Source organism: Schistocerca nitens, chromosome 1, assembly GCF_023898315.1.
Source record: "Schistocerca nitens isolate TAMUIC-IGC-003100 chromosome 1, iqSchNite1.1, whole genome shotgun sequence".
In the NCBI taxonomy this organism is placed as follows: Eukaryota; Metazoa; Arthropoda; class Insecta; order Orthoptera; family Acrididae; genus Schistocerca; species Schistocerca nitens.
Window position 1 is genome coordinate 428,641,024 of NC_064614.1, and position 14,342 is coordinate 428,655,365.

The following is a 14,342-nucleotide window of genomic DNA, read 5'->3' on the forward strand; positions in this document are numbered from 1 at the left end:
CATTGGCCATTGCTTTCTGATTTTCATTTTTGTTGTTTCTGAATACTGCATAAAAAGTTGTCAGGATTTCAATTTGCAGGATCCTAGCTCTGTTAGGCTAGGCACAATGGCCCTCCAAATCTGAGGATTCTATGGTGATTCCAGTCCAAATGAGGGGTCATTGTGAAACTGGCTCTAGTGCCTACATGAAGTTACAGATCAAGCCAAATCTTTGCAGATGTGCATGCAGATCTCTTAGGTATATTCTGTATAAGTTTTATTAACATTGAAAATATACATCTGGAAACATCATCCACATTGTGTCACTTCTCAAGGAAAGACCCAACAAGAAATAGGAGATTGTTACTTATCTGCACAAAAGTGTGATGTCTTGAGGTTGTGCTGAGTCACACAATAACTATACATATAATTATAATTACAATATTGAATGCTACTTGGGCAGTTAGTATCAAATATATTCATGTGTAAAACCTATGTGGAGTTGAGCTGGTTTGGACAGAGGGCTGTTCACACTACAAAAGTACTAATATTGTTATTTATGGATACGGTGCGTAGAAAAAGCAAATGTGAAGCAAGTGTTGGAGATTTTCCCACTGTGTGCGAGCAAAACTTGAGATGGAGGTAGCTGCAACCTGAAGGACATGAAAGAATCGCATATGGTTGAAAACTTTAAAAACAACTTAATAAATACATTTATGTTTCTCTTTTTTTAGTGATTTCTCACCACTTTTACCTTATTAACTAGAAATAAAAAAGTCTGTTTTTAAAAAATTCCGGTGACCTTGCACAGTGGTAACCCTGGTCCACTTCAGATCAATGAAGTTGAGCACAGTTAGACTTTGTAACACTTGGATGGGTGACTGAATCTGGCATGCACTGTTGGCTAGCAAGATGCAGTCAGCTCTTATGTGACCAATTGAGGAACTACTTGATTACGAGTGTGGATTGCAAAGTTCTCATAATGTAATAGAAAAAAAGTGCTTACATCACTGAAACTTTTTTTATTTTTCAATGTAGTCTCCCTGTAGATTAGTGCACTTGGTCCAGCGATGTTCCAGTACCTTGATCCCATATCAAAAATGAGTTCCCTACAGGTCAGGAAAATAGTTGTCAACTTCGGCTATCAATTCTTGGTTTGAAGTGAATATTCGTCCATCAAGAAAAATTTTCGGTTTTGAGAATGCAAGGAAGTCGGACAGAGCCATATCAGGTGAATAAGGTGAGTGTGGCAACAGTTCATACCTTAGTTCATGTAATTTTGCCATGGCGACAGCACATGTGTGGGCGTGCGTCAAGAGTCACGGCACCCATCTTGCAGATAATTTTTTTCATTTGTAATTCTTCAGTTAAAATGTGATATAGACATCTGGCAAGTGTGAGCAAATTCATGCACTTTTAATCGGCGTGCTCCATGACCATTTTGCGCACTTTCCCAATGATTTCTGGAGTAGTGACACTGCTCGGACCATCATCTAAACTCTCCCGATCAAATTTAAATTCATTTGTCCACTTGACAACAGTTGAATATGAAGGAGCAGAATCCCCAGTGTATTCTGGAAATTTTCATGAATGTCCTTTGCTTTCATACCTTTCTTCACAAAGTATTTAATCACTGCTCAAATCTCGGAATTTTTTTTTCCATCTTTGCAAATCACGATATGGGAACACCAACAGAGCAACATCACCGCCACAGCCTTCTTCCAATAGCACTGACGTGGCACTTGTTTAGAGGGAACAGTCCAATGAATATCACGTGAACAACTTGTTGTGCTAGCGCTGACCTCTCATGGTGGTTCCAAGAACTTTTCAAACCACCCTCATAATTTAGAAGTAGCGGCTTTGGTCATGAAAACTGCCAATGGCCGGGAGAGCAGTGTGTTGACCGCATGCTGCTTCATATATGGATCCAGTGACTCCTATGGGCCAAGGATGACATGATGCCTGAGTCTGAAGTTCTCTTTTCACAGAGTTTGGTTGTTGATTATATAGTGAATATTCACTATATTATACGACAGGCTTTAAATATATGAGAGGGCAGGCTTTCAGATTGCAATAAATCAATCAAGACATGGGGAAACTCCACTTTCTGCATGCTGCGACAATATTTCACGTGCAGGAGAACAAATATTACATGCTAGTATTTGCATAAAACCACAGCTGTAGTCCAGTATAATGGCAACTTTGGACAGCAGTGTACAGTGTTTGTAGGTGAAGTGTGACATATCATTAAGATGTTGCTACATTTTCCTATGTACTGGAGCTGTGTAATTTCAAGGATTTATCTAGTGTGAATAAGCAGTATAGAGAATGGGGAGTATCTGTTGCACCACATCAAGCTCAATGATTTTCGAGTTAATAGATGAAACAGCAAGATCAACCATTGTTCCATCCACAGTTACCTTGAAAATCATTTTAAATCATGGACTATAGCAGTGTGTCACCTGTATTATTGTAGAGACTTGAAAATTGTGTTCTTTCTGTCTTTTTAGGGGTATACCATTTTGCATTCCTTCTCCTTCAGTTTCTTCTCTCTTTTTCAATTCAAGAAAATGTCAGAGGACTTCATCACTATATGGAAGTTCTCTCTCTCTCTCTCTCTCTCTCTCTCTCTCTCTCTCCCCCCCTCCCTCCCTCCCTCCCTCCCAATGAACATTTATCTGCCAGCAGTAATCTGTTTTCCAATGTAGCAATGATTTTTGTGGCAATGTAGTTGCAACAGAATAGTTGTGATACTTAAGTCACCTGCACATGGAGAGAGAAAACGAATGGTGTATAATTTTACAATGTTTTAAATGTATTTCACTGTATTAATGGAAGAGTCTCCTTTGTTTGCTATGTTGATTCCTCTGAACTTGTCCTCAAGATCTACTTACCTCAAGAGTTCACTGTATTTGATGCTATATTGTACACAGTATTGAATGCACTGGAGCAGATTAGATGTGATGCAACTGCAAAATTTCTCGTACGTGCCGGCTCCCTGAGTGTTCTTAACACTCTATAACAGTTGTACCTAGCAGCTAATGAAGACCAGAATATCCAGGATGCCCTCCTACACCTACAAAAGGTCTTTCTACTGGGTGTCAGGAAACGTGGGTAGTAAATGAAACAAAGTGACAGATGTAGCAGCCAACAAGAAGTGTTGTGATTGTCAGGTAGTTCATTGTGGCATCCCTTAACACACTATCACTTCAATGATGAGGTACTCAGTCACGCATTGATGGGAAGAAGCAACAAACGGTGAATAACAAAGTCAACACCTTGGCCGTGGCATGCCTCCTTCCAGTCATGCATATGGAATGAGATTAGCAAGGCTTCTTGATCCAGTGAGAGAACCATTAAATTTGTGTTTTTGGCATATAGATAACGGTGCACAACATTTGAATTTACTGTGTTTATGTTTAGAGAAGAGAGCAAGAACTAATTTACTGATAGATTTGCTCCTTATTTTAATTGACTATGACACAAATGTGGATGACTTTAAAGTTTCTGTGAAATGTCAAACTTTAAGGAAAAAGTTTTAGGTAGAAGTTTTTGATGTGTTATCAGTGTGGCTGGCTCACCCATGTTTTTTATAATTGATCAACCAGCACATATATCTTTGTAATTATTTTAACTTTTCTCTTATATTACTTGTGTTTTGATAGTTTTAGAACATATGACCATTATTACTCTATCTTCCAGCATTTGGGATAGTGTGATTTTGTGGTTGACAGTGGGTTATATTGGGGGAGGGAGAGAGAGAGAGAGAGAGAGAGAGAGAGAGAGAGAGAGAAATTTTTATATCAGATTGCCTCCTACTTACTTTTTGACATTTCAGAAGTTTTAAACGCATTCATTTCTACTAATTTACATAAGTGTGCGACCATGGTTGACTACCTGTCCTCTCCTCATTAATTGTGTGTGATTCATATGTTTGTATGTCTGACTCATATTTTCCTTGTATTAAGCTGACAGATCATGTCATTGAAAAATGATGATCACAGGTGAATAAATGATTAATGCATATCTGTTGCAAAATATATTAATTTTTGTGCATAGTTATCTAATGTTTTGCTCATTTATTTTAGCAAAAGTGAAAGTGAAAAGTGAAAATATGGTCAGAATTCTTTAGCCAAAACTGAAGTTTTTCTTATTTGTTTATTCAAATCCCATTTCTTATTTACAAATTCACATGTGTGAAGGAGAAAGAGTTTTTGATGTTATTTGTCACGTACAAACAAAGCAAGACACAAAGAATAAATTTAATAGGTTCTACTTATTACCTTCTAAATATCCTTAAGTCCTCAGTAGTATGGAAAATTTTTCATATGACCTTTGTCAAGAACATCCACTATTAATTTTGCTTTTGTCATTAATTAACTATACTATCATTACTGGTTGTTTAATACTGCTACTATATTCTGTATTTTTATAAGAAAGGATGGTCCCTCATAACCTTATGTATATCATTCAGTGCTGGCCTGAGCAACAGACAGGACTCAGAACAAAAGCAGATTTCTTCGCGATTTGTAAACACAAACAACCGCCAATGTGTCAAGGTAGTCTCAGTACAGTAATGTTCTAGGAGTGCCATGGTACGCTCTCTTGTCTCGCATGGTGTGTTCTGACAAGATAATTGGTTGTTCAAAGGTGTTTTAGTGTTTAGTGAAACGTCTTATTTCTTGTTGTTGTGGGTTAGTCACCATGTTTTAGACATTGGTAGAACCATTAAATCTTTTCAGTTGTTTAAAAAGTCATTAACAATAAAGGTGCCTTAAAGAACTGAAATATGTTGTCATATGTGATTACCAAGAAAGTATTAGTTCATTAGATAAAGTTAAGTTTATCTTTTTCTGTTGATAGTTCTGTATTTCGATAACTATTTATTTCTTTGCATATTTTAAAGTTGTTTTAATTTTCTGTTTACAGAAATGCCAGAATTTCTGCACAGAGGTAGCATGGATGATGGCAATAGTGACGCAGCTGGTCTGAGGGCTATCTCAGATGATGAATCTCTTACTGTTGAGGATTCTAACAGGGATATATCTCTGAGGAAAAATGCCTTTGAACAGAAGTGTGGTATTAATGTAATTATGCATACAGATGACAATAACAGTGACAGTGAAATATCTACCAGTAATTTCTCTCCACACAATGAAGTTGTAAACGGAGTTTCGGAACTATCAAAAGATGGAATATCAGAAGAAGAATCTAAAGATGCCCATTTTAATGTAGAGCCAAGAAATGGAATGAACAAAGATGAGGATTCTATTGATGATTTTTGTGATGTTGGTACAGAGTTCTCTTCGCAAGATTTTGTTCCAAAATCTCTAGGATTGAAAGATGAAATATCAGAAAGTGAGGATGGTGGTGATGGCAATGGTGATGGTCCTATTGCTGCTTTAAAGTACACTGTTTCAGATGAAGCAACAAGTGATGGTCTGGATGAAGATAGTAGTAATCCAAAAATAAATGTAATTCAAGAAAATGCAGTGACAAATGAGCAGGACAAGATGGAAAAGAAATTGTGTTCCAGTGAGGCATCAAAAAGTGGATTGTGTGATGATTATTGCACTGATGGTGGTGATGAAAATAATGACTGTCAAATGAGGAATAAGACAGAAAAGACCACAAAACCTTCAATTGTAGAAGACTATCTCTCAGATGAAAATTCATCAGACAAAGAAACTTCTAAAGTTGTCTCTGATGATGAAAGTGGTGGAGGCAAATTAGAAGACGGACAGTTTAAAGGAATATCCAGTGAGACTACTTCTGAAGATGAGACTGCCAAGGGAGGTACATCTGCAGATGAAAAATTACACGAAATTGAGAGGGATACTTCTGAAGATGATGATCCTAAAGAGGCTATACGAGAAGGTAAACAGCTAAAAGAAATCTCAGAAGACAATTCTTCTGAAGGTGGATCTGCTGTTGGGGACACATTAGATGATGATTATGGCACCGAAAAATGTAATGCATCTTCTGAACACAATAACGATGAAATTTCAGAAGATGAGAGCATAAAAAGCAATCTCGGAGTAAGAGAAGATTCCTTGGAGAGGAAAACTTTGTCTTATGGTGACTTGCAGCGCAGTTCTGCAGAAGAGTATGAAAAGAGTGATGCTTCAGGTAATGAGAGTGATGGTGATTCATCAGATTATTCCACTCCCCACGAGAATGATTCCTATGGCTTCGACGAGCATGTCAAACCCTCACGAGACGAACATATTTCTTCATCCGACAGTGAATCATTTGATAAAGCTTCTATGATAGATTCTGAAGAGAAGTCTTCTCGTAGTCATGACTTCAAACATCAAACAACAGAGTGCAGTTTGTCTCCAAACAGACATAAATATATGGATGTCAGGAAAGGCAAAACTGAAACTTTTAGTGAAGATTCATATGATGATAAAGCTGTGAACAGTGGTTCAGAAGATGTAAAATCCCACATGCATCTTTCACAGGATGGGAGTTGTGAGGCAAATGATGGGGAGACTGAAACAAATAATGATGAATGTAGGAGAGGCACTCAGGCAACAGTTGCTGCTGAAGATGAGAGTTCAAACCTGGTAACCACTGATAACATGAGAGAACAAATAAGACGAAATGAAAGGGGCACATTTCACACAGACACAGAAATGGTGGGTTGTTCCTCCAGTGTAGGTAACAAAGGGGATGAGAATTATGTTGATATGTATCCTTCTAATAAAGATAAAAAATGTGAAATTTCAGAAGAGGAAGGCTCTGAAGTTGCAGCTAACCTTGGCGAAGAATCAAAGACTTTATCTGAGACAGAGCTCCATGGTGAGAGTGTACTTGAATGTGAAGATAAGGAAGAAGCACCAGATTTAAATGAAGAAAGAAGCATGGGAAATCAGACTTATGAAAATGTTTTAAAGGAAAATATGTGTGAAAATTCCTTCACCAGAAAACCAGAAAATGAAAATAATTGTCAGATCAGTTATGAAGAAAAGTCATTAAAGCCTGAAGATGAATCAGTAAAATTAGAAGATTTTAACTGCCTTTCCAAAGATAAATCTTCAGAACATGAACAATTGAAACATGAAGACAACAGAACTAGTAGTGATAGTGAAGAAAATAATGTACAAGGGAAGGGTACTGATGGAACTGGAGATACTTTGTCTTCTGTATTTAATGTTTCAGATGATGACAGAAACACAGACAGCCCTTGTCAAATTTTGGACGATAATGAACAGAAGGATGCAGGTTTGGAAGGTCTTAATCTGTCAATTGTACCACAAGATAATCGTTCAGATGACGGATGTAGTTCACAGGTTCAAGTGGAAAATATTAAAAATATTGCATGGAATGATGATGATGGTGATCTGTTTAGCTCTGGTGTTGAGTCTGTGGCAAATAATGAGTCAGACAACAGTGTCAGAAATTTAGCATCCCTTGATGAGATACGTGAGACTGAGACCTCAGAAGATATAAATGCAGGTGAACACGAAAGAAAAGAAAAAGGTGAAATTATTTATGATAATGACAAACTGTTCGAACAACAAAAAGAGACTAATAGAGATGCAGTTCAAGAGCATGGAGAGGAATGTGAAACAACTCAAAGTTTAGTTTATGTTGAAAGCAAGGAAAGTGATACAGGAAGTAGAGAAACTCAGAATAGGGAAGTTAATTTTAAAGGAAGTAATAGTAATGCTCTGTCTGACTTGAAAATGGAATCACTGTGTACTGAAAGCAGCAGAACCATTTCACTTGAAGAAAAAGCAGGAGGGGTTCTGTCCTGCAGTCAGCATGATAGTTTGGTAACTGACAAGGAGACAATATTTGTTGAAGATAGTGTTGCTGTGGCATTAGATCGTCATCAAATGCCATCTGCATCTCATTTAGCAGTTTATGATTTGAAAGATAAAGCTGATGTGGGGGAAATGGATTCTGGCCTTATATCTTCTGAGACGTGTGAATCTGAAGCTGATAATTCACAGAGAAATTTATTAGGAAATGATAAGCCAGAAAATTATTCTGCCGATAGCACTGGCAATATATCTTGTGAGACAGATGAATCTGATGCAGATGAATCAAAGAAAAGTTTATTTGGAAGTGATAACCCAGAAAATGTGCCTGAAGTTGTGCCTCCAAACACAATTGAGAGGCAAGTGGAACACTTTGTCCCTATTAAATCAAATACTCCAGATCATATGAAAAATGATGACACAGTTAATGACAGGAAGTTTTGTTCAGACGACACTAAATTAGAGGATGCCAGACAGGAAGAAGAGAAAGAGGAGCAGCATGTGCAGGTGGAGGTGGAGGTGGAGGAAGAGGAAGAGGAGGTGGCGGAGGAGAAGGAGCAGGTGGACAAGGAGGAACAGGTTGAGGTTGAGGAGGAGGAGCAGGTTGAGGAGGAGCAGCAGGTTGAGGAGGAGAAGCAGGTTGAGGAGGAGCAGCAGGTTGAGGAGGAGGAGCAGATTGCAGAGAAGGAGCAGATTGCAGAGAAGGAGCAGATTGCAGAGAAGGAGCAGATTGCAGAGGAGGAGCAGATTGCAGAGGAGGAGCAGGTTGAGGAGGAGGAGGAGGAGCAGGTTGAGGAGGAGCAGCAGATTGCAGAGGAGGAGCAGATTGCTGAGGAGGAGCAGATTGCAGAGAAGGAGCAGATTGCAGAGAAGGAGCACATTGCAGAGGAGGAGCAGATTGCAGAGGAGGAGCAGATTGCAGAGGAGGAGCAGATTGCAGAGGAGGAGCAGATTGCAGAGGAGGAGCAGATTGCAGAGGAGGAGCAGATTGCAGAGGAGGAGCAGATTGCAGAGGAGGAGCAGATTGCAGAGGAGGAGCAGATTGCAGAGGAGGAGCAGATTGCAGAGGAGGAGCAGATTGCAGAGGAGGAGCAGATTGCAGAGGAGGAGCAGATTGCAGAGGAGGAGCAGATTGCAGAGGAGGAGCAGATTGCAGAGGAGGAGCAGATTGCAGAGGAGGAGCAGATTGCAGAGGAGGAGCAGATTGCAGAGGAGCAGCAGATTGCAGAGGAGCAGCAGATTGCAGAGGAGCAGCAGATTGCAGAGGAGCAGCAGATTGCAGAGGAGCAGCAGATTGCAGAGGAGCAGCAGATTGCAGAGGAGCAGCAGATTGCAGAGGAGCAGCAGATTGCAGAGGAGCAGCAGATTGCAGAGGAGGAGCAGATTGCAGAGGAGGAGCAAGTGGAGGAAGAACAGGTGGAGGAGGAGCAGCTGGAGGAAGAAAAGGCGGAGAAGCAGCAGGCAGAGGAGGAGCAGGCAGAGGAGGAGCAGGCAGAGGAGGAGCAGGCAGAGGAGGAGCAGGCAGAGGAGGAGCAGGCAGAGGAGGAGCAGCTGGAGGAAGAGCAGGCGGAGAAGCAGCAGGTGGATGAGGAGCAGGCACAGGAGGAGCAGCTGGGGGAAGAGCAGGCGGAGAAGCAGCAGGTGGATGGGGAGCAGGTGGAGGAGGAGCAGGCAGAGAAGCAGCAGGTGGATGAGGAGCAGGCGGAGGAGGAGCAGGCGGAGGAGGAGCAGCTGGAGGAAGAGCAGGCGGAAAAGCAGCAGGTGGATAAGGAGCAGGTGGAGGATGTGAAGGAGGAGCATAAGGTGGAGGAGGAGGAGGAGGAGGAGGAGGAGGAGGAGGAGGTGGTAAGAAATGAAGAAACAAGGGTTGGAGATGAGCCAGCTGCCACTACCCATCACGAATATGACAATGCATCAAATTCATGTTCTCAGAATCCTGTGGAAGAGTCTGTACAGAAGGATTTTATCGCTCACACTTCTAAAGACAATTTATCTCATGAGGAAATGTTACCCTGCACAGAGATTTCAACTGATCCTGCACATGAAACATCTGGTCTTCGTGTTGAATGTGAAGGAGAATTAATCCAAGAAGAGAGTACAAATGTAAATGAAAAAATAATTATTGGACAAATTTCAAAGGATACAGCTTCCCACTCTGCTGCTGAAAAATCAGAAAATGTTGACATTTGTCAAAAGCGTTCCAAAGATGAAACAATAGATCACATTGAGGATGCGAAAGTAAGAGAAAGTGAGGAAACTATGCCAGTAAAAAATGGAAATGGGCTAGAAATAGCAGCTGAAAATGTAGCTAGTGAGTACTTAACTGGAGTCCATGATATAATAGCTGATGTGGGCATTCAATCAGAATGTGCTGAAAAACCAACTAAAATAGAATTACCATTGACTAATGGCACCAATTGTCAGCAAATGGTAGAAGGTGGTGCTATGGAGACATGTGATTTAACAGATACACACACAGAACAGAGAAAATCACACCAGGGAAATATAGTGAATGATATACAGTCAGAACAAATAGTGAAGAAGGCCAGCATATTGGAAAATGAAAGTGCAAGTGATTATGTGTCTCATGGAGACCAAGTAAATAATGATTCGAGAAAGCGGAAACTGTCTTCATCACCAGAAGATGAGCCCATTTTGAAAGAGGGTTGCAGTCTTCAGTTCAAAGGCTTTAAGAAACGTATACTAGCACAAGCTTCCTTGGAAGTAGCTGATGAACAGATGCACCACCAGCAACAGACACTACCAAAGCCTGAAGAGCTGCAGCCAGACTTGTTAGATTCGTTTAGCACTCCACTCACAGAGTACGCACAATATCTTGGATTGCAGCCAATTGTAAAGTTCAAATGTTATCTCTGTGGAGAAACTGGCTTTCCATCGATCTTGTCGTTACAGGAGCACCAGTGTAGCTGTCTAAAGACCTCAGGAACAAGACCAGTCCTCCAGCAGCCTGCAGTACCAGACATGGTAACAGCAGAAGGGGAGTGTCCTACTGTTGGAATGGCAGCAGCTGCAGCTGCAGACCCAGCTGATGTTTCTGGAACACCTTCAACAAACTTTAGAATCTCACGCAAAGTGTATCTCTGCTCTGTCTGTGGTACATACTACGAAAACTGGAATCTTTTTCTTCATATGAAGGAGATGCACCGGCGATTCATCTGCCTTTTCTGCTTGGCAATGTTTACTGACGCTGGAATGTTGGCCACCCATCTCTCTGGAGAGCATTCAGTGACTGATCGCTTGTATGACACACAGGAAGGTTTTCGTGCAGAAATCGCAGATGAGGCATGCTTTCTTGTCTGTTGTGATTGTGAAAGAATTTTTGCTCATACTGATAATTTCTATGAGCATGTTTGCCCGACACCACCATCTGTTGAAAAACACCTGCAGCACCAGCAACCACAAGACCCAAAACAGCTGCAGAAGCATCGGCGACAACAACAAAAACAGAAGCAACTTGAACAAAGTAACCAGCATATACAAGGAATGTGTTCTCTGTGTGGATTGCGTGGAGCTCACTTTCCAACATGCCGCCGGGCTTCATCCAACAGCAATGCCCTTACTACTCTTGTGGATGGTTCTGGGGCTGTTACGGAACTATCACCTCTAGATGGTGAGCATCAGTCAGAGAGACAACCAGTTACAAAGACAGACACAATAAGGAAACGCTCTGGGAAGGGGAAAGTTACTTCAAAGACACTTCCAAGTGGAGACGTTGAAGCAGAAGCGGATGGAGATGAAGATTATGATATTAGTCATGCAGCAAGTTTCTGTCAGATCAACATTCATGAAACACCAGCAGATAAACCTAAAGCTTCTGACCAAACCTCATCATTGACACCAGTGCCAAAGATGACACTTAAGACAAAAAATATAACCACAGCTGTTCTTTCAAATAACAGTGTCACAAAGAAAAATTTTGTGTCAGTGGTGAAGCAAGAATCTGATACATCTGGAATTCACAGTAAATTAGAAGAGACTCCTGCTGTACCAGAGTCCCAAAGACCAAAAAAGACTACAGAATCTACAACAGTGGCAAACATAAAGTCAGGAAAGCGTGGTGCGTCCTGTTCACCTGTGCCCACATCTGAAGGGAAGAAACCGAAATTTGATCAGTTAAAAGATCAAATAAAGGAACCTGGTGAAGACACTGAGGAACCTCGAGTCCAAACTTCGAGTCCAGTCCCAGAGTCAGATAGCTCAAGCAGCCACAGCCAAGACTCTGATCGTTTGCACATAAATACACAGGAGTCAGAAAGTGTTGACGGGCAAAGTTGTGCAGATGAAGATGATACAGCAATGAAAGATGCAGCAAAGGACCCTGAAGCCACTGATGCAGATAGAACAGAAGAAAATTCATCTTCTGAGAAACAGCCGACACCTACAACTACAAAAACTGAACATCCAAGGCATAGAATTTCTGAATCTGACTCTGAATCTTCAGGATCACCAAATGACATTCCGAGCCACAAGAGTGAAGACTCAAGCTCCAGTTCAGAAGCAGAAGGGGTGTCTTCGAGTGAAGAAAGAAAACAAGACATACCTCCAGAAGCTGAAACCAAGCAGAAATCTGAAGATATGTCAGATGATGGGGGAGGAACAGCCGAAGAACCTGAGTCAGGTGGTGAGGAAAGTAGTAAAGATTCACCTGCACTTGTTGTAGATGAGGAAGCTGCTGATGGTAAGAAGGATAGTGGGAGTGGAACTAGTCAGCCCACCACAATAGCTGAAGGTGGTGAAATTCAGGTTGCTGGAGATGATGTCCCTGCTCTTGAGCTAACTTTGGAAGAACAACCTGAAGCTATGACCTTACAAGCACTTGTGAAAGAATGTGTGAGAGTGTCATGCAACTCCTGTGTGTTCTGCAATCATGCAAAGAAAATTGCAGTAAATGGTTCACAACTCGCTCTCCATTTACTTGCTGAGCACCGTTTTGAGCCAGTTGTTTGTACAGATACAGCTGACCTGAAACCAGTACCTGCTGATGGATTCACAGCAAGGCTTAAAGAGGCTGTGCATAATCTCCATGAAGCATTCTTCAATACTGATTCATATGATAGTACAGCTGAACCGTCAGAAACATCAACTGCTGAGCATGGTGATAGTTCTCATGTTTATGACCGTAGCTATGAGTGTTTCCACTGTCATTTTGTTACAACATTACACAAAGAGTTATATGTCCATAATCGTAAAATGCATCAAAAAACAATATTGCTTTGTGTTATGTGCAAATCAAACTTCTATAGCTACAGTGAACTATTGTGCCACATATGCCCCGGTTTATATGCACCTGATGCTGATATCTCATTCCGCTGCTGTCTTTGCTCAGTAGACAAGTTACCTTCAGCTTTTCGATTGATGGTGCATCTTCGGAAGCGCCATCATGCGTGTGATGTCTGTCTGGAGGCGACAGGTGACCAACAACGTCTCTCAAACCACGTTTGGAAACACAAGCTTCACCACTTGTGCTATAGGTGTGGAATTGCATATAGAAATAAACCTGATATCACCAAGCATCTATTTTGGAAGCATGGTACTGAGAGTGTACTTTGCAAGAAGTGCTTGCAAAAAAAATGGCCTCATGTATACCATTTCTGCATTCCTCCAACAGCATTTAACTGTGAAGAATGTGGTACTAGCTTTGCGCGAGCAGTTGCACTGAAGGTACATCGTCGTCTGCATTCTGGTGATCGCCCTTATACTTGTGAAGACTGTTCGGATTCTTTTATTTCACGCAAATTACTGGCTCGACACCGGCGTCTAAAACATGCACCACCTGAACCGTTACCTCCACTGCCATCATCACTGGAGAAGAATGCTATTACACACAGTGAGCGAGAACTTCCAGCTACATTAGATGCAGAGGACAGCTCCATTAGAGATGCTAAAACAGATAAAAATCAGTCATCATTGGAAAACAAAACATCAGTTAATTTAGATAAAAGAACTGATAACCAAATGTCTGGCCCTGGAGAAAAAGAAAGTGATGTTGCAGTAAAGAAAAACAAGGTAAGACTGGAGATGCACTTCATTTCATTTCATTTTATTTCTTCCTTCCAATTTTTACAGTGGTACTTGCCCCAGTTCACAATTGTTTACAATTGTAGTATTGCAATTACTGTAATTCTTTTGTCTTTTAAAATCTCGGGTAACAAAGTTTTACAAAATAGACCAAATGTCTAATGAACCAACTTTTCTAATAAGATTACAGAAATTTCAGGATAGGAACAACAAATGAAACTTAAAAAAGGCAAAAAAGGGGAATGACATTTGGTTCATGGGCCCATATTAAAGATCAGAAAATTGCATATGTTGTTGTAGCACAGTGCTTACCAGTGTGTGTGTGCATGTGTGCGCGTGCTTATAGTAGAAAAAGATTCATACCAGAGCTTGAAAGTAAAGTGATTTTTTGAGCAATGTTTGTTCATTTATGTGCAAATCTTCTGTGAGGTTTAGCATACTTTGTAATCAAGATTTGTGTGTTAAGAAGAGTATATACCATATTCAGGATTTGTGATAAGTTAAAGCTGTGTGATGAACTGGGACTTGAACCCATGCACTTACATTTACAGGCAG

At 40.7% G+C, this 14,342-nt stretch overlaps 2 protein-coding genes across 2 annotated transcripts in view; both read left to right on the forward strand.

Annotated features, from left to right (window-relative positions):
- The window catches only part of LOC126251899 (calponin homology domain-containing protein DDB_G0272472-like), a 49,100-nt gene extending 39,352 nt beyond the window's left edge, over positions 1 to 9,748 (forward strand). Inside the window, exons 3-5 of the mRNA XM_049952656.1 lie at positions 4,909 to 8,513; positions 8,664 to 9,694; positions 9,733 to 9,748. Coding sequence (XP_049808613.1) covers positions 4,909 to 8,513; positions 8,664 to 9,694; positions 9,733 to 9,748 — 4,652 coding nt within the window. The remainder of the gene's footprint in view (positions 1 to 4,908; positions 8,514 to 8,663; positions 9,695 to 9,732) is intronic.
- The window catches only part of LOC126250804 (uncharacterized), a 47,634-nt gene continuing 42,900 nt past the window's right edge, over positions 9,609 to 14,342 (forward strand). Inside the window, exon 1 of the mRNA XM_049951589.1 lies at positions 9,609 to 13,775. Within this exon, the coding sequence (XP_049807546.1) occupies positions 9,753 to 13,775 (4,023 nt within the window). The 5' untranslated portion in view covers positions 9,609 to 9,752. The remainder of the gene's footprint in view (positions 13,776 to 14,342) is intronic.